General features: G+C 41.7%; 1 protein-coding gene across 2 annotated transcripts in view; it reads left to right on the top strand.

Annotated features, from left to right (window-relative positions):
• Window positions 1-18,670, top strand: part of NUP214 (nucleoporin 214) — a 48,739-nt gene that overhangs the window by 20,110 nt on the left and 9,959 nt on the right. For both annotated transcript variants that reach the window (XM_080562224.1, XM_080562223.1), the window contains exons 18-30: window positions 1,699-1,802; window positions 2,330-2,512; window positions 2,992-3,077; window positions 3,176-3,259; window positions 3,599-3,844; window positions 4,532-4,693; window positions 5,654-5,762; window positions 9,117-9,192; window positions 9,872-9,980; window positions 11,234-11,336; window positions 13,353-13,426; window positions 14,968-16,734; window positions 18,211-18,281. In XM_080562224.1, coding sequence (XP_080418350.1) covers window positions 1,699-1,802; window positions 2,330-2,512; window positions 2,992-3,077; window positions 3,176-3,259; window positions 3,599-3,844; window positions 4,532-4,693; window positions 5,654-5,762; window positions 9,117-9,192; window positions 9,872-9,980; window positions 11,234-11,336; window positions 13,353-13,426; window positions 14,968-16,734; window positions 18,211-18,281 — 3,174 coding nt within the window. The remainder of the gene's footprint in view (window positions 1-1,698; window positions 1,803-2,329; window positions 2,513-2,991; window positions 3,078-3,175; window positions 3,260-3,598; window positions 3,845-4,531; window positions 4,694-5,653; window positions 5,763-9,116; window positions 9,193-9,871; window positions 9,981-11,233; window positions 11,337-13,352; window positions 13,427-14,967; window positions 16,735-18,210; window positions 18,282-18,670) is intronic.

Genomic DNA, 18,670 nt, shown 5'->3' with positions numbered 1-18,670 from the left:
GCTGAGCCTGAAGTTAAATGATACTCTAAAAGCTTGGGCACAAAGGAGAAGATAACCAGCAGTTCCTGAAGAGGCTTTCAAAGGCTTGAAAGAAACCGGGGTGAAGCACTGAGAGGGCTATTTAACCCTAGGCAAAATAGGCTGAATGTGCTCTACACATGATACTTGGTCTTTTGTACACTGATAAGTTCTCCTTAAGGAGTTTGACCAGCAGGCCGAAGACATAATTGAATGAATGTCGTCTTTGTTACAGCAGGAATCAAGAACATGCACATAGACAGTGACTAGGCATCAGCTGACATGAAGTAACTTCCTTTAGGTCTGATATCTGATTTTCACCTGGACTCTGTAGATTGAGTCACAGTCTTAATTTTATGCCTTCTTTGTCTTTTATTTTCCTGTGACTTCTCGAGCTTATGCTTGTGACTAGAGAGGGCTGATAACCTTGAAATGCGTGTTTCACTCGTGTAGAAAGAGGATTGCGTGGAAAGAATGACAGAGTAGGAGGGAAGTGGAAATGAACTGGAATGTAAGGAGAGAGTTTTCAGGTCAAGTTTCTGAGAGTGTTAGAAAGACAGTTTGATCTGACTTAAACTTTATTCAGTTTGCATCACCCCTGTTCTCCTGGCTCAATAATGCTCACTTGATCAACTTAGTATACTAGCTTTAAATGAAGCTTTAAAAAAAAAAAAAAGACCCCGGGGCTTTTCTGATGTCCAGCCATATTGACTTGCTGTTCAGAGTTGCCGCTACATGATGCTCTTAATTGCTGGAGAGGAAACGTGGGCTTTGTAACGTGTAAACTAAGCTGACAGTACTACTGGATTTGGTTTCAGGTTGGGTATGCCATATTCAAATTTCATGCTGTATCTTGAAAACGGTTGTCATGGAATTCTTCCCAAACAATGTTACTTGGCTGGTTCATCATTGCATTTAAGGGAACATTCTGTTGAGATGGGCTGAAACCAACTGCAGTTTCCATTTTACGAGATTGGAATTAAAGAGATGTTCGTGCTGTGACAGGTTGGAGGGATGACAATTATGAGACAGAAGGCTGGTTTCGTTTAGGGAGCAGGTCTCATAGCCAGAGATCTCTGGCTTAGTTGTGCCAGTTGTGCAACCATGTGGTCATGGATAAGTCACTTTATTCTCTCTGTGCCTTATTTTTTTTCTACCTATAAAAATCAAGTTAATTCCTTGCCTTAATGTGGGAGTTGTGAACATTCCTGAATGCTTTCATGAATCATAATCTGTAAATGCTGGTATCCCAGAGCCATGTGAATAGCGCGCCAGGCTTTGATCACCTATAATTGTTAGATGCTTCAACAGTGTAAAGTGGGAACGAATGACTCATCTTTTGGAAAGGAGGTTTGAAATAAGGTTTGTTTTGTAGAAGGCCTGATGTTTGTACCACCCTTACTGAAAAGCCCTGGCAGTGTTTTGCAAACATTATGGAAAGTCTTATTTCTAGTTTAAAGTTGGGATAAAATGGCTGGGCCGAGCACGTACATACTCCTCCACTAATTAATAAATAGGTTTTCATTGCGTTGAGTTCTGTTGTGCTGGATAAAACTTTCCAGGCAGAAATATGGGAAAATGTCACATGGCGTGGACCGAATGAGCCAAAGGGTCTTCAGCTTCTTCAACCGAAACAGACTTCTGAAGTGAATTAAAATCTGTTTCTATTTTACATGGCAGGAAATTCGACGCTTGCACCAGTATGTGAAGTTTGCTGTCCAGGATGTGAATGATGTTCTGGATTTGGAGTGGGATCGGCACCTGGAACAGAAGAGAAAGCAGAAGTAAGTAACTGAAATTGGAATACAGAACTGTAAGGAACTTGTCAGTGAATCAGACGTTAGTCCCTAATCAACAGACAGAAGCCTTTTTCCATTTTTATAGTACAGTCTTTTTTGAGGGGTTTATGACTAAAGCTCAGCTAAGATACCTAACTGGAGACCTGTAGGTTCACACTACTTGGCTTTGTAAGTTTGTTACATGCTTGCTGCATCTCCCTGCATGGCGTAAATAGCACTTACGGAAAAACCTGTAAAATAAACTCTCTAGGGACCAAGCACACTGGTGGTAGCTAATGAAACCCTCCTAATAGATAACGTGTCTTCTAGTAAATGAATAAACTTTCAGCATGTCCAAACGAGAAATGTGCATTTGAGACGAACAGGACTGCCGTGGTGTTCAGACCAAACCATGTTTGACCTCATGGTGTTTAAGTAGCTAAAACCACCAAACAGCTTTGTCTGGACATGTCTGCTTGTGGCCAGATGCGTAGCATGGTCTTTATCCCTGTCTCTCGATTTGCTGTCTTAAGGCGTTTGATTGTTCCTGAGCGAGAGACCCTGTTTAACACCCTGGCTAATAACCGGGAAATAATCAATCAGCAGAGGAAGAGACTAAATCAGTTGGTGAACAGTCTACAGCAGCTCCGATTGTATAACCAGACATCTCAGTGGAGTGTTCTCAGCGATACATCTTCTCTTAGCAGTGCTCAAAGGTATGTGAAACGCAAGTTTGTGAGTGGTGTTGCCACTCTGCTCTTGCCCCCAGCAGCATGCAAGGGTGTGTCCTCCAAAGAATGATGTTTTGTGGATGTGGCAGGGGAGAGCAGGATGTCCTGAACAAGTACTGAGCTATGGCCAGGTAATACAGAAGCTCATTGTTTATATTCTGTGATGCATTGTTTGCTTATCAGAATTTTCCCTTGAAAGTTATGTTCTTATAATAGTGTAAACAGGATAATTGAACCTCTGGGCTGAGGCACTGCTGGTTTTGTCTGAATTCGGGGGAAGAAGTGAATGGCTCTTTGACTCTTCAAAGTAATTCAAGCAATGTGTGTTTAAATAGCACAGCATCTAAAGGAGCCAGCTGTTCTAAGCCAGTGGTTCTAGTGACTCCTTTTGGCTCTCTTTTGTTCCTGCTCTGGTTGGATTCTTTCTGCTGATTGTGTTTTTTCACTGCTCTGCAATGTCCCAGTTTCGACAGTGACCTTGAAAGCCTGCGGAATGCCTTGATGAAAACTACCTTGGAATCACACACCAAACCACTGCCTAAAGTACCTGGTAATGTCTTTTCCTGGTATTCACACATAAATGACTTTTTAAATTTATTATTGTTTACTTGCGCTTTGATATAGACTAATAACTTTTCTCTTTTCCAGCTAAATTATCCCCTGTGAAACTGGCACAGTTGAGGAATTTTCTAGCCAAGAGGAAGACTCCACCAGTTAGGTCTACGGCTCCAGGTAAACCTTTAGCTACTGTAAAAGTCTGGAATGCTTTCTAGGAGGGTGACTTATCTGCTGTGGGCACCAGTGCTGAAGTTAGTTTTTGGCAGCGTCTCATTCCTCAATGCTTTCTTCTCCCTTCCTGCTCCCTCATCTGCTCTCAATAATAATTTTCTTCATTTATCATCTTACTGAAAGTTGCTTTTCCTGGCAGTTAAGAAGTCAAATCCTAGCAATGTAGGATTAAAACAAGCCAGTAGAACAGCATCCTAAAATAGGATGTATGTCTGTTAGGCTGGATGGTTCTCTCACTTTAACACACGCACGCACACATGATTTTTTTTTCTGGTGTTGCAGCAAATTTGTCCCGATCTGCCTTTTTGTCCACAAGATATTACGAAGAGTTGGATGAAGTCAGTTCAACATCCTCAGTTTCCCAGTCTCTGGAAAATGAGGACACACAGGCGGCGGACCAGGAAGAAGAGGCTGCTCCAGTCCAAGTCCCTCGCCATGCCCCTGTGGTCCGTACTCCGTCTGTCCAGCCTGGTTTGATGGCTCAGTCTCTGCCCTTTGGGAAACAGCACCCCTCCTTGGGTACTTTGTGTGAGTTGTTTTTGCAGTCTCCTATTCTGTACATGTTCTTGTCAGTATCTTTAACCACTGTATCCATTACCAGTGCTTCAAGTCCTGGAGAAATGAGATTGCAGCATGCAGGGTTATGTTCCCAAGTTTCCAGAAGTAGTTAGCAGAGTTTCATTGACTGCGCCTTTTTGGCGGTCTGTTACTTTTAGATTGTACTGGCTATAGGTGGCACTGTCTTCCTTTAGTAATTTGCCTTAAGGGCAAATATTTCTTAAAATAATGCCTCAAAAACCAGGAGGCTGAAGTACTTCCGCATTAGGTGGGTATGGACTAAGTGAGGACTTCTGAGCCCAGAAACAGTAAGAACTGTTTGCATACGCTTCCTTGTCTGAGAGGTTTTTTCATCTCTGTAGCCAGAGAACTTGAACCTCCCTAAATGAAAAATAAGCTGTCAGCAGAATTGACTGTAACAACAAACTGAAAGTCATCTAATGCATTGAAATGACAGCTGCTTCGATTTACTTGCTGAATTCATCGGAATACTGAAACTGTCTGTGCCAGATAGAGTTGATTGTTTAAAAAGCATGTGGGTCAGCCTTGTCAGAAGGAAGCTGTGTGCTCACAGGAACTGCAGTTCATTAAAGGCCTTCACGTCTTTCTGAGTTGAGGAGATACAATGAGCTGTAATATTTTTGTTTGCATTTGTAGTGCCTGCATCTTCAAACAGAATCATACCACAAGGGGCAGACAGTACAATGCTTGCAACAAAGACTGTGAAACATGGGGCCCCTGCTCCCACTGTCACTGTTCCAGCACCACAAGCAGCTGCTGCAGCAGCTCTGCGGAGGCAGATGGCTAGCCAGGCCCCAGGTAAAAGGATGGCTAATTATCCAAGTGACCTCTGAGCATTTGAATGTGAATTTCACAGGAATTTAGTGCTTGAAAAGGAAAAGACCATCACAGTGCAACACATCTCTATATGTTGCAGCCTCTGAGCTATCCAGTCTTTTTTTGTCTTCCTTCCTCCTGTAAGCTACTAGTACAAAATGCCTGAAAAACTCCCACTTGATGTTTCATTGTACCCCTTCTGGTCTGTGCTCTCCCGGAGAAGTCAATGACTTAAGAGATTCTTTCACAGCTGGAGAACCAATTGATCTGTATGCAAGAAACTCTAGACACTGTTGGAAAGCAGAGGAATGATGTTACTGGCCCAAACTAATAGCTCTTTTTGTTAGCTATGCAATTACCAATGTGTACTGTAAAACAGTATATTTTAATACTGAAAAGTTAAACTGTTGAGGTAAGCTTTGGGTACGCTTGTAAGGTTTTGAGTTGATAGGAGAAAGGTTTAAGCTTTTTTTTTTTTGTTTGGTTTTAGACAATTCTGGATGCTTCCCCAGTATTGTAACATCAGTGCAGAAAAGAAACAAAATTCAGTTACTGGTAGAAGAATTAATTTAGTTTATTTTCCTTGCCCAAGGAGAGCATAAGTGCACAAAATGGACTAATGTTGTGAATTCTGGCAGAGGCTGGGGTGTAATTAGATAGGTCATTTCTGTTAACCCAAGATGTTATGATGTAGGTAAGGGACAGTTAGTAAGTATAATTAGATTTGGACAGCCAACAAGGAAAAATGTACAAGCTCTGTGAGAAGCTGGCCGCTTCTTTAGTGTCCTTACTGAAGGCTGAGATGGCCAACAGTTTGGGCCAGGTATACCATATACCTTCTAGAAACTTCCCTGGGTTTCTTCTGGCATTACTCTGAGACACCATATTGATTGCAATGCTTAATGTGGAGAAGATATTTACCCCCTTTTTTTTTCCTTAAAGCTGTAAGCACCTCCTTGACTGAATCAACTCTGAAAAACGTTCCTCAGGTGGTAAATGTGCGAGAACTGAAGACTGGTGCATTGACTCCAGCCGTCTCTGCAGTAATAGGGTAAGTGGGTTCTCCCCTTTTTTTCTGGTAGCCTTTGCTGATATTTGCAATAGAGCACATACACCAGTGGGGAGCAGCAGTAGTATTTTATGTATTCTGACTTAACTCTAAATGTATCCAGTTTACGTTAAGCCTTGAGTTTGTGTAATGAAAGGAAGAAATATTTTCTTTCCGTGTCATTCAAGGATTTGCTAATGTTTGGCATGAACAAACAACAAGACCAGTATTAACATCCTTTTCTGTTAGTCTATGAAATGCATTTTAGTGCATTCCCTCCTGTTGGGATCTAGTGCTTTAATTGTTAACGCACGCTTTGGATCTGGTATCTCTCCAGTCACTGGTACTGTTCTGCCTCTTTCTGTAAGGGAAGTGCACCTCTCTGTCACTGCCCTTGGTCTGTGGGCTTAAGCAGTCCAGATGCTGTTCTTTCTACTTCCTTGTCTGTTACAGAGAAAACCTCTGGGGTTAAGCCTCTCCTTTCTGTTCCCTGACTCTCACACAGAGGGAAGGAGAACTGCACTCTTGCTTCTTTTGAAGCTTGTATTCAATTTCTTGACATAAGAATCTTGACTGAAGGGCTGGGTGTCAATAGAGGCTGATCAATTTGGAAAAATATGGAGCTGCAAAGCTGTCATCCTCGTGAGGAAATTGTGAATGTTGGCTTCAGGAATTTAACATTGAATTTAAGATTTTTCATGAGTTAGCTGTAACTCTTGGCTTTCCTGCTCTCTGCCTCCTACAGACAACAGCCAGCTCAGCTCATTCCAGAGATGTCTGTCTTATCAACAGGCTCTGTCATCAACCACAGCACTAGTCTCTTTCCCTGTCGTGGTACTGACCTTGAAACTGTCTTTGCTCGATGTTCCTGCCATTGCTTAAGACCAAGATAATATGTGGCTTTTTCTGGGCTGGAGTGGCAAGGGCATTGCTGAAAAGTCTTGAGCAAAGTTGGTGTTAGTGCACTTATGTCGTAGTGCAAAGGCATTAAAACCAGGATAAATCACCATGTATGTCTGATTAAAGTCCATGTGGAGCTGCAAATGCTTTGCCCACATAATTGTGGGCTATACGTGCAGCTCTCGGCATGACTTCTGTTATTACTTTATTTCTGGTTTTCAAACAAGTGTGTATACTCTTCAGTGTCAAAGAAGAAAATGAAATTCTTGTGATGCAGCCTTTCAAAAAATGGAACAGTCTTACACTGGTGGAACTCAACTGATGACCTTGAAAGTTAAGCCAGGGATTCTTCTGCATTTTAATTGGGAAACAGTTTGGGTTGTTTTTAGTATTGTATTTTCTCCTAAAAGTGGTAAACTGGTGGAGGGTGTGTGTGTGGACATATGTTTTGAAAGTTAAATTTTCCAACAGCTCTGCTTGACATATTTTGCTAAAAAGTGTCATGGCAGGAAAGAGTTCTCCGCCTGCTTTAAATGGGTTGTCTGTAAAATTGTTTTAAAGAGTCTCCTGTCTCCATCAAATCTACAATGAAAAAGGTAAAGAGTGCTGGCTGTGTGTAGACAAGGCCATGAGTGAGAGATACATATCTGAGACTGGAGTTCACTTGAACTGTAGATAAAGACAGGTCTTTTTGGTTTGGAGTCTAAACCAAAAAGCTTTAGACTCACAGTATCAATTGATCTCTCTAATGTGCAGAGCACCAGATAGTTAGATATCTTGAAGGCTTTTTACAGTCTTATTTTACAGCTGACCTCATAAAAATGTACTAACTAAAAAATCTACCCAAATGAACCTGTGCCTGCCAGTCAGATTGAGCACTAAAATAAAGAGCATTCACCTGGCAACGTTAATTCATTAGTTTTTGCTACTTCAGACATACTGGCTGTCTTTCGCCACCACAGCACACGCTTCAGGTTGTTAAGCAGTAATGATTTTTCAGTTGTTATCAGTTGTGCAGTGGCTTGTGACTAGGTATGTTGGTGGTCCCAGTCCAATTATTCGTATAAAGTCTTCAAACTGAAATCAAAACCAGCCTTTTTATTGTCAGAGAAGCTGTGGGTCAAGTGACCTTGAGACCTTTCTGGGAAAAAGGTGCCTCCCTATCATGAATTTCACAGACCTTCTGTGTTTCATTCTTTGTCCGGGGTTTGTATGAACTTGAAATTTAGAGCTGCATCTTCCCAAACCGGTCTCTTTCCAGTGATAATCTGAAACTTCTGAAATGTGTGCTCTTACACTTTTCCTCTGGGCAGAGGGCAAATCCAGGCCATGCAACACAAAGAGATCTCGTTGCTGGAAGGAAGGACTTAATAGGAATGCGAAGCTCTTTAAGACACAAAACTTGATCTGAGATAAATCATTGTTGCATGCAGGTGTCCTCTTCCTTTGGAATACAGTAGGAAATTTCTACGAGCTAGCCTGTAGCTGACCAAATAGTTGATGCAATCTGGGAGTTCTCATGCTTTATGAGAAACAAAACTTTTAATGCCCAGATTCACATACTGTCTGGGGTTTGTGATATTGGCCCTTTCTATAGGACAGAGATTGCTTATTGCATTAGGGAACACCTGGCCTGTGTCAAGACAGAAAGACTCTACTTGGGTAAGAGACCAAGAAAATGCAATCAAGTGTTGAATTCGTTATGCTTCTGGAGGCTTCTGGCACTATCCATTTAAGCTGGTGAGCCATAGACTTGAGGAGATGTTAAAACTAGATGGTTGTTCTCAAGTTATAGTGATTAACTGCATTTATGGCCCACAGCATGTAGGGTGCTTCACCTTAGAAGCAGCTGTTACGCTGCAGTAATTGTCTGTGGACTCTGCTGTACAGTTTATTTCATGGTCAAAATTCCAAACTTAAGTTGGAGAATATAGGTTAGTCTTATCACACTTCTTGTCATGACTTCATTAATTCTTATACTACACTTCAAAGACATGAAGTGCTATTTTTTTTTCTTCTTCCCATACCTTTGGCACCTTGCTCAGCATTTCTGAGAGTTGCATGTACTTGCATACACTTGTCTGGGCTCTGCACTATAAAGGAAGCTTCTTACATTTGTTATCCACTAGGCATAAAATTGTAATCCCCTTACCTGCTGATTTTTCATCGGATGCTCATAAAATAGAAAGGCTTGACTCTCTTCAGAGATGAGAGTATGCGGAGAAGACTTGATCGCTTAAGTCTAGAGCTTTAAATGCATTTGCAGTCTTCCTTTGTTAAATGTGGCTGATTCATTTAAGAGGTTTATTCCCTAATCAGATTTGTTCATTTGGAGTTGTGTGTGGAATCTTTAATAACAATGGTGGTTTGAGACTTCTGGAAGCTGTGCTTTTTGAGAGGCAAGAAAATTACTTTTAGAATAGTCATTCATTTAACATTTTAATTTTTCTTTTTAAGATCATCGGTTCCTCACTCTGCAGCCCAGGCAGTCCACCAGGTTTTGGCAACTGTTGCTACAAATCAAGCTAAACAGGTATCTTGGTATAGAGCTCTTTTCCTTTGGCTTACTGTACCCGGGCATGTTCGGTAAAGTTTGGGGTGTAATTGTTGGTGAACAGGTAATCTAACAGTCTCTTTTCACAGCTTGCAATGCATTCTTGGCAAAGCATTTATTTATCTGTGACCTTGACAGGGTGGTGTCAGGTTTATCTTTGTTATGTCTTGCCTTTTCTTTCTTTGGAAGAATCTTGCAGCTTTCCAATGCCCATGGCCTTGCATCAGTAAGGGTTGCAAGTAACAACAATGGAAACTGTGTTAAATATACTCAAATTTCACCAAAAAGAATTGCCAGGTAATCAAGGGAGACAGTTTCCCTATCCTGTATATCTTATTGAAAACATTTCTTAATGGTGGACAAGCTGCTAGGCTTTATTCCCACACATTGGAAAACCGTGCCAACAGTCTCTGTCTCCTGGAAGCAGTGAGCAGTTGCACATGGAGGCTTACCAGCCTCTGGAAGAGACTTGTTGAAAAAGTTGAGTATTGACCCTGTATTTAACTGTGAAGACATCTGGACCCAAGATGGGAGGTTCTGCCAAGTATTTGCTCTAGTTCATTCTCAAGTCTTTGCCTGACTCTCATCATATCAGACCAAGATCAGAAGGGCCTTTGTTAATGCTCAGATTGTGTTGACCTAGTATTTTTGTTTTTAGACACCTCTAGCAAGCTCACTGAAGGGACAAACTCTACCTTCCTCTGTGTCTGCACCTTGTCCTATGGCATCTACACCTGGTCCAACATCATCTGGCAACAAAATCTCAGGTGAGTTGTCCATGGTGGAGACAGAATTAAGGCCTGAGTGTCTCTTGCCACCTGCCAGGGTGTGCAGTCCAGAGAAAGAAGACGGAAAAAAGATCTGCCTCCATTGAGAGGCTGCTATGCTAATGTTGAGGAGGAGAATTTGAAAAAAAGTACAGAATGGCAGGGAAGAGGTATTGTGTACAGCCCTGTGTTTTGTCTGAGTGCCTGCATCTAGAATTCAGTGATCCTAGAATTCAGATTCCTCTTTCAAAGTGGTCTCGGAATCTGTAACCTTTAACAGGTAATGGTGAAAGCGCCTCAAACCAAAGGCTACTGTTGTTTGACAGCAAATGAAAAGCATCTGTCTTTGCCATTTTATTTTTTAAACATGAAAAGTTCCTGCATTCTTTCAGGAAAGTGATTACATCCTGAAGTAACAGGAATAGTTTTCCTTTATGCTGTGTCTGACTTGAGTATTTCTATACTATAGGTTTCAGCACCGTAGGAATACCCGACTTAAGCTTGCATGTACTTGCCTGAAATGAGTTAAGTTGGGTGCTGGCTCTGCTGAGTACTAGGCTGTAGGACCAACTTTAGAACCAATTCAGATACTGTAGTCTTACACACTTTGTTTAGAAGCTTACAAGGAAAGGAATGATCATTTAGCACAGAGGGAAGAGGAAACTCAGGGAAGAAAGGAATTGATTTTTAATGTGTATTAGATGATAAAGCTTGCATTGGACATGGTTTTATAAGCCTCTTGCATAAATGTCTGAAATTCATCTCTATTGCTTTTCTGACTTTAATCTGTGGATGTAGGTTGCCTTTTAGCCAGGGGTGAGAAGCAGCAAAAATAGCTAAGTCTCGTATTTGATTGTAGCAAACACTTCTTAAATTTTGGCTTATTGAAAACGTCAGCTTCTGAATTTGCTCCATTTTCTTTTTATTTGAAATGTGTTTTGATATGCTGATGAGAGATTTTACCAAGTATTTCTTGCTTTTATTATTTAATTTTTATTGTCAAGATAGTGAGACCTTGCTTTGCTTTAATCAGATATGTTATTGCCTTACATCTTCAAAATAATTCAGATATTCTGTGTTGTTGTAACACCATCAGGAATGTTTCTGTGCACAAATATGACTTAAAGTGGCAAAGCCCCTTTGTTTCCAATTGATAAAATTGCAGACTGTATGGAAACTATTCCTTCCTTTTTTGTAGCTGGATGACATGCTGCTGTCATCTTTTTTGTAATGTTTCCTCTTGTGACTTACAGGACAAGGGACAGTAAAAACAGTTACAGCTGTGACTTCTACAGTGACATCAGTACCAGCAACAACTGCGCAGCTCAACAAGGCATTCTCGTTTTCTTCTGTGGGGTCCGTAAGAAGTTTAATATTTCTTTGTAGTTGACGTTAAGTATGAGTGTCTCAGCTGTTCCAGCAAGTGTTACCTACAAGCTGCATAATATTGAAATTCTGTGAGAAGTTGACATGATGTTTTCTCACTTTGAACTTTTCAGTCTGTAGCTAATCAAGAAAATCAAGAGCAAATAAGGCTAAACTGTTTTATTTATAGTGGGCTGTTGAACAAATCATACACTGTGTATAGTGGTATTTCTTGGCTATCTGGTAGGTTGCCAGGTGATGATTTGAGATTAGAGCAACATGACTGTGGTGAAAGCACTAGCTCTTGGTCGAATGCACTGGGTTCACTGCCTGTCTTTGATTGCAAGTCACCACATCTCATAGAGTCAGAGAACATACACTGTGCATCTTGTATCTTGGGGTTAAGGAAGAGGAAAAAGACCTCAGCTGGTTTTAAACTCCGTTCTCAATTTAGTGAACAAAGAGCAGTAGCAGGAAAAGCATCCCAAGCAAGTTGTGCAGGGATGTGTGAGAATGAACTTTGGCTTTACAGTGACAAGAGAAGAGGTTGAACCTTGGAAGTTTCTTCTTACAGAGAAGAAAGGGAAGAAATTGGATACGATCATATTAACACTCATCACCTCTGAAGATGGTTTCCAAAGAGAGTGATATTTTTTCTAACCTGGACATACCTATATAGGTTTCCAGTGTTTGCAAAAGCTTTGAGATACAGAAGTGCTGGAAATCCCAATTAGGACTTGAAATTTGTGCTAATGTTCAAACTTGCTGAATTGCTTTTTTTTATTTTGAAATAACAAAACAAATTCCATGTTGTGGCTTGAAAAGTAGTCTATTCATGAAGGTGACTAAAGAGTCACTGTGCCATCTCGTGATTTGTGTTACATAACAGTAATACAAAGCAAGGCACGTGTTATGAACATAAAGTTACTCCGAAACCTCTCTTACAGATTGTTTTGCAGGGATTGAAAAAAATATTTCTTTGATTGTATTGTATCTTTGGGGAAGAGGGGTGACTCCTTTGAAATAACTGTTTGGAATTCTGCATGTTTAGCTATCTAATACTGAAGTTTCTCTTTATGAAGCAGGTAACACCAAACATTTCAGAACACACACATACTTTCAAATGATTTTTCTTTCAATCTTAATCATTTCTACATTGTTTGTCAAGTGGGTGTTATCTAAACACCTTGCAGTACTCTTCAAAAGGCTAAAATAGTCTTCTTGAAACACTGAAATTCAGATTCAAAAACCAAACAAACCCTGCCTTTGTCCTAGGCTGCAGTGCCTCAGTCTGTAAACTGTATACTAAATACAGTGCTGTTGTTTGTGGTGTCTTACACATTCTGACTATCAGGAGTTGGCCGTTGAGAATCAGAGGACAAAGCAGTGTGAAAGCTTAAAAAGCCTTGGGGAATGAAGGTCTCTGGAGGACTCCAGTGCTCATTGTGAAAAAACACAGTATTTTTGCAAGACATAGTATTTTAAGTGTTAAACAGTCATGGAAACTAAATTTGTTTTGCTACGAGTGATCTCCTTTTCAAAGGACGGTAGTGTCCAGTTATTCCCTTTCATACATGCACTCCCTTACCATTCAGGTTTTTAAATTTTAAGTAAGCTGTAGTCACTGCTATAGCTTCTGCTGTAGGTAGTCTTCCAGAAGTTAGAAGGGTTTAGTTCATTGTTTAGCTCCTGAGTTTAATGGGGAAGAAATATACAGCAGAAATGAAAGAATATGGGAGGATGAGAGACGATCATAAAACTTCTCAATTCTGACTGTCTTCAGCCCTCTAGAAGATTTGTCGGAGGGGAAGCAAATGGAAGCCAGTCTGCATGCATGCTTCTCTGTCTAGTTGGAAAAACTGTTCTTGCGCACTTGTGCCTATGTGTCTGACTTAGTACAAACTTGTACAGGAAATCTGAGGCTCAGCATTGTGTTAATCATAAGGTTGGAAGTTTCAACACTTCAGTCTCAAAGTCATTCTTTCCCTTTCTCCTCTTTCCTGCTAGGTCTGGGTTTAATTTTGGCGTTGTCACATCAGCTTCTTCATCACCGACGCTGCCCAGCCTCGCTTCCTCACAAGGTTAGTTTGGAAGAATGTGCAGACAAAATCTCTTCTCTGCTAAGAGAATGCTTACTCTTCCTAATTCATTTGGTTCTTGTTTTATGTTGCACTTCTATTACTAAAATTGCAATATCTGCAATAACATTGTATACGTATGTTGAATTATGCCCTGTAATGGACAAGAATTTAGGCCACCTGCTTTTCAATTAAAAGTAAGCAAAATATTTGCTGCCAAGAGCATCCAGGAGGTACTAGTTTATGAAAATCTAGAAGTTTACTGCCTCTAGTTTCAGCCTTGAAAAAGAGATTGTATGCTCAAAAGTCTTCCTCCCACCCTCCCTCCCCTCCAATGCTGTCGGTTACTCTAATAAAAGATAACCTCTTGCAACAAATCTTGGCTTCCTTATATCCTTAGACGGTCGGCCACAGCAATGCTACTAATATTCCACTGACCTTAAGCAGAGGGAACTAATATGGCTTAAAACTTGAAGATTAAGTTAGCATAAAAGGTTAAGTAAATAACACAGATTAAAGGAGGATTGGGAGGGGCAGGAAACAGACCTGTAAAGCACAGCATTGGGTGAGGGCAGTTACCTTACTCTACTCTATCGCAGAAGTGCCTTTGCTTTTGTTAGTTGGTGATGGAAGAAGATCAGGAGGAATTTCAGTGCCCCAGAAGGAAACAAATGATGCTTTTTTCAGTGTTGGTAATAATATAGGGTAAAAGACAAGGGTAGTGCCAGTGCTAAGAACTTTTTGTTCATTGACTTGATCTCTATGCAGATTTCCTGTATCTTGTCCAGACTGATCCCTGGTTCAAACACCAATGCAATGTCTTCATCTCAGAATTTCAGTGGTGGTCAGAAATGAAATGACAGTTCGTCAAGTAAAGCTGGTTTAGTCTCCCTTAAAACTTCAGCAGTTTCACGCTGTTGGACAGCAGTATATCTTAAAAGTGCTTTGGCAACTACATTTGTGAGTTTTTCTCTAGTATTTCAAGGCTGAAAACAGGATGCATAGAAACAGTGTTCAGTGCTCTATAAATGGTTGAATTCATACAGAAAGATTTGATTCTGACAAAGATTTTTGAAGTACTGAAAGTACTTTTATGACCCAAATTCTGTTCTGAGACATTGGTTTTTGTATAGAATTCTGTCGTGAGTGTCAGGAATTGTTTTGCTGAACCACGTAAGAAAGGGTAGAAATGGTGTTATTGACAAATGGTCTGTAAGTAAATGATCTTTATGTTGTTATCTGGCTGTTGAAAAGGGAAGTTGTCTGTACTCAAGAAAAAAGGATGGTTAAGTGGAAGCTGGGGCATAGAAGTAACAGTGTTTGTCACTGTAACCCTGTCCATAAAGGCTTCAGAAAATGTCACTCTTGCAATACCGAATGCACATGGAAGTGACAGTTATCTGTTTGCCAGGAGGCATTACGGTTTTTAGGTAAGAGCATTGTCTTGCAATCTGTAAAGCACTAAACCTTGCTGCTATTGAAAAAAAGATGAATGAGCTTTGCATACCATAACTCAATTTGTACCTTCTGTCTTTCACTGACAGCCCCTGCTAAGGAGTCCAACCAGCCTGATTCGTTTTCACTTGCCGGGGGTTCCAAATTTGGAGCAGTCCCTGAAAGCTCCTTTGCTTTTGGGTCCCTCAAGCCAGCAAGTGCTTCAGGAGCCGTGGCAACAAGTAGCTCTTCAGCAGATGGCACTCAGTCAAACAAACCTGCTGCAACAATGTCTTCTGCTCCCTCCGCAGCCTCTGGCAAGTTGGATCTCTCTCCACCTAAGCCAGGGGATCACTTGTTTCAGAGCAATCTGTCTGGGGAAACTCTTGGGAGCTTCTCAGGACTACGTGTTGGTCAGGCAGACGATAACGTCAAGACCACCACAAAAGCATCATCCATTGGTGTTACAGGAACACAGTCAACTAAAGCATCAACAATACCTTCTGGGTTTACCTTCAGTGCCCCCCTGTCATTAGGAAAAGCTGGAGATGCCACTTCGTTGTCAGTCACGTCAGCTGGCACAGCAACCGCATCCGTCAGCACTAGTGCTACAGGCAGCCTCTTCGGCAACATCCAGATAACCAACACGGGGTCTTCTGGGGTATTTAACCTTGGAGGCTCTAGTGGAAACAAACCTGCCTTCTCATTTGGTCTTCAGCAAGCAAACAGTATGAGCACATCCACCTCTACCCCTTCCACTCTCTCTGCTTCAACGTCCCTCTCATTTGGAAATTTCTTGAGTTCGTCACAGACTGCTGCCCCTGCGGCAGCTCCTAGTAAGGGTGGAGGGGATGCCAAATCACTGCCAGCTTCAGAAAAAACATCTGAAAACGAAGCTGTAGCAGCTGGGTCTTCACCTCCTATGACACAGTTGCCACAGCCACAGGTACAGCTTTCGGAGTCCACCAAAGAACCCTCTTTACCCCAGGCAGCAGGTGGGGACACCGGCGCTGTGGATTCTAGTACTGCATCAGTAGCACCTCCGCCTGATGCTGTTGCTACTCCAGCTTCCACAAGTGATTTGAAGGCACTGGTGCCTTCTGCCGCCTCTGCATCCGTCCCACCAGATCAGAACATCCCGGCAACAACCGCTGCGACAAACATTGCCTCTCCTGCAGAACCAACGAGCACGTTGGCTGCTGCTGCTGATGTCGCCACGTGTGTTCAGAGTCCAACTGTTGGTGCGTCTGTGTTTGTCCCTACTTCTGCAGGCTCCTCAGTGTTCGCTCAGCCTCCAAATTCGAGCTCTTCTGGCTCTGCGTTTAGCCAGCCTACTGGTGATACAACTGCCGCTCCTTCCACGCCATCAGTTTTTGGACAGCTACCAGCAGGTACCACAGCATCATCTCCCTTCGGGCAGCTCACCACCAGTACGTTGTCCACTGCCACCGCTACCACGCAGGCTGCCAGCACGGGGTTTGGTACTTCTGCTTTTGGCACCACCACTACCGGGGGCTTTGGTCAGCCGGCCTTTGGGCAAGCACCAACTTTCGGGCAACCGGCAAGCAGTTCTTCGAGTGGTTTTACCTTTAGCCAGTCTGGATTTGGGACAATGCCCGCTTTTGGCCAGCCGGCGGCTTCCACAGCAGCCTCGAGCAGTGGCAGTGTGTTTGGAGCACCGGCTAGCACCAACAGCGCGAGCTCCTTTTCCTTCGGACAGCCATCCCCCAGCACCGGGGGCGGGTTGTTCGGACAAACCAGCCCTCCGGTGTTTGGGCAGAGCAGCACCTTTGGGCAAGGGGGCTCTGTCTTTGGTAACACTGCCGCCGTTACTACTACTACGTCATCTGCTGGGTTCAGCTTCTGCCAAGCTTCAGGTAAGAGCAAACCGCAGGGAGATGCAGCATTCCAGCAGTGCTGTCTGACTGAAGTAAGAAAGCAGTATATCATTGGGAAAAGTAGGACTCTTTTTTTTTTTTAATGCCTTTTTTCCCCTATGGCACTTGATGTATTTTTTTCAATTAGTAAGAATAGGAGCTGCAGTGCACGTGAGGAGGAAGCTAATGTTGGAGACCAAAGAAGCTTTTGCCCTGCTTTGATATTCATCAGGAGGCCACTGAACGTAGCCTTTTCAATCTTGCCTTCCTCTTATACTTCCAAGTCTATCTAGACTTAATTTTGAATTACATATTGTGTCGTATATTGGCATAAGAATTGGGTTGGATTCAACATAGTGTAAAAGTTCTCAAACTAGTGTGTTGTAAATGGCTACACTGACGTACTGAGGCAGTCCTGAGGCCGTAATGAAGGGAGTGAATGCAGGTGCAGTGGGGGCTGGTTTCATGGGGCTGCAGAGTCCACGCAACAGTGGATGTGTAGCCAGGTATATTATTATATCAGGATCTGGGACGGCAAAAATGCGTTAAGCCTTCAAAATGATGGGATAATGAGGAACTACAGTGTTAAATCTGCTTTTGCATTTGGGAGCACCTCAAATATAGCAGTAATGTAACCATCCGCTACCCGTCTGCATGGTTAAATAGAATACTTGCAGAGGTCAAACCTTCTTTGTCAGTCCTTTTGTTCTCCCCGTTGCTGCAATATATTGTTGTGTTTTTCCAAAGCTTTGTCTCTAAAATCTTTAGAGACCTTCAAGGGAAAAAGTGAAAAGTACATAGTAATAATAGGGAACATGTATTTTCAAGGAAGAAAAACTAATTAGGCTCATTTAATTAAAAATGATGGCACTGCAGGCAAACTGCTTGTTCATTTTAACTACAGTAACAGAGAATAGTTAAATAGGGGGAAGTGAACTCTGCTTGAGAAAGGTGTTCCTAATTATAGAAACTGCAAGTTTTATTACAAAATGCACATTTAAGTGAACTGGGAAATGGAATGGGGAGTTCTTTTTTTTAATCAAAACATTTCATTATCTATAAAAGAAATCTTTAGGTAACAAAGCTCAGATCCCCTCTACACAGGGGAAATCAAAATGCTACAGTGCTTGTTCATGACTTGCAACCTTATTACAGCAATGTTAACAGAAATCCAATTCTTTTATGTTGGTAACAATAATCCCACAAGTGAAAAGGCCTTTTGTTTTCTGTTTGTTTTTAAATTGGAGAGAAAAGGACAATGACTTTCAAATAAACTTTCAATGGAATGCATTATTTGTTGGCATATACTTTAAATTTGGCCAACCTAGGTACATTTGGTAACACCGTTTGTTTCCATGTGTTTTGGCACGGGATACGCATGGTGTTTCCCTATTCTGGACTAGTGTCACCTTCCTGAACTGTCTTATATCCTCGTAATAGTTCTGTTAATTTATTCTCCTTTTCTTTTCTTGTCAGGTTTTGGTTCTAGCAACACAGGTTCTGTGTTTGGGCAAGCAGCTAATACTGGAGGCACTGTCTTTGGCCAGGCAAGTATTTATTGCATTTGCAGAAACAAGGGACTGTTACACAGAGTGGACTTGTTCAGGGTACCCTACCTGCTTCTAATAAAAAATGATCAAATATGACATAGTCAGTAAAAATTGTCCCTGTCTGTATTGAAGATATTTGCTAATGTAGGAGGCACCAAAGCAGCACCTGCATAAATATTTTCCAAGGGGTACGGAGAGATGAGCACGTTACAGGGAAGTTAAGGTAGGGGTAGAGTATAAACCTTTATTCCCTGCTAAATGGGAAACGGAGTGTTCTTACTTGGACAGCATAGAGATTTCTTTAAAGGCACATTTTCTTATGTAGATGAGATCTGAGAGTAACTTAAGTCAGATTTTATTATTGCACTGTGTGTTTGAAGAGTCTG

The sequence above is a fragment of the Anser brachyrhynchus genome, assembly GCF_964034855.1.
Source record: "Anser brachyrhynchus genome assembly, chromosome: 19".
NCBI lineage: Eukaryota > Metazoa > Chordata > Aves > Anseriformes > Anatidae > Anser > Anser brachyrhynchus.
The sequence above is the reverse complement of the archived record's forward strand: the minus strand, read 5'-3'. Positions and strand labels throughout refer to the sequence as shown.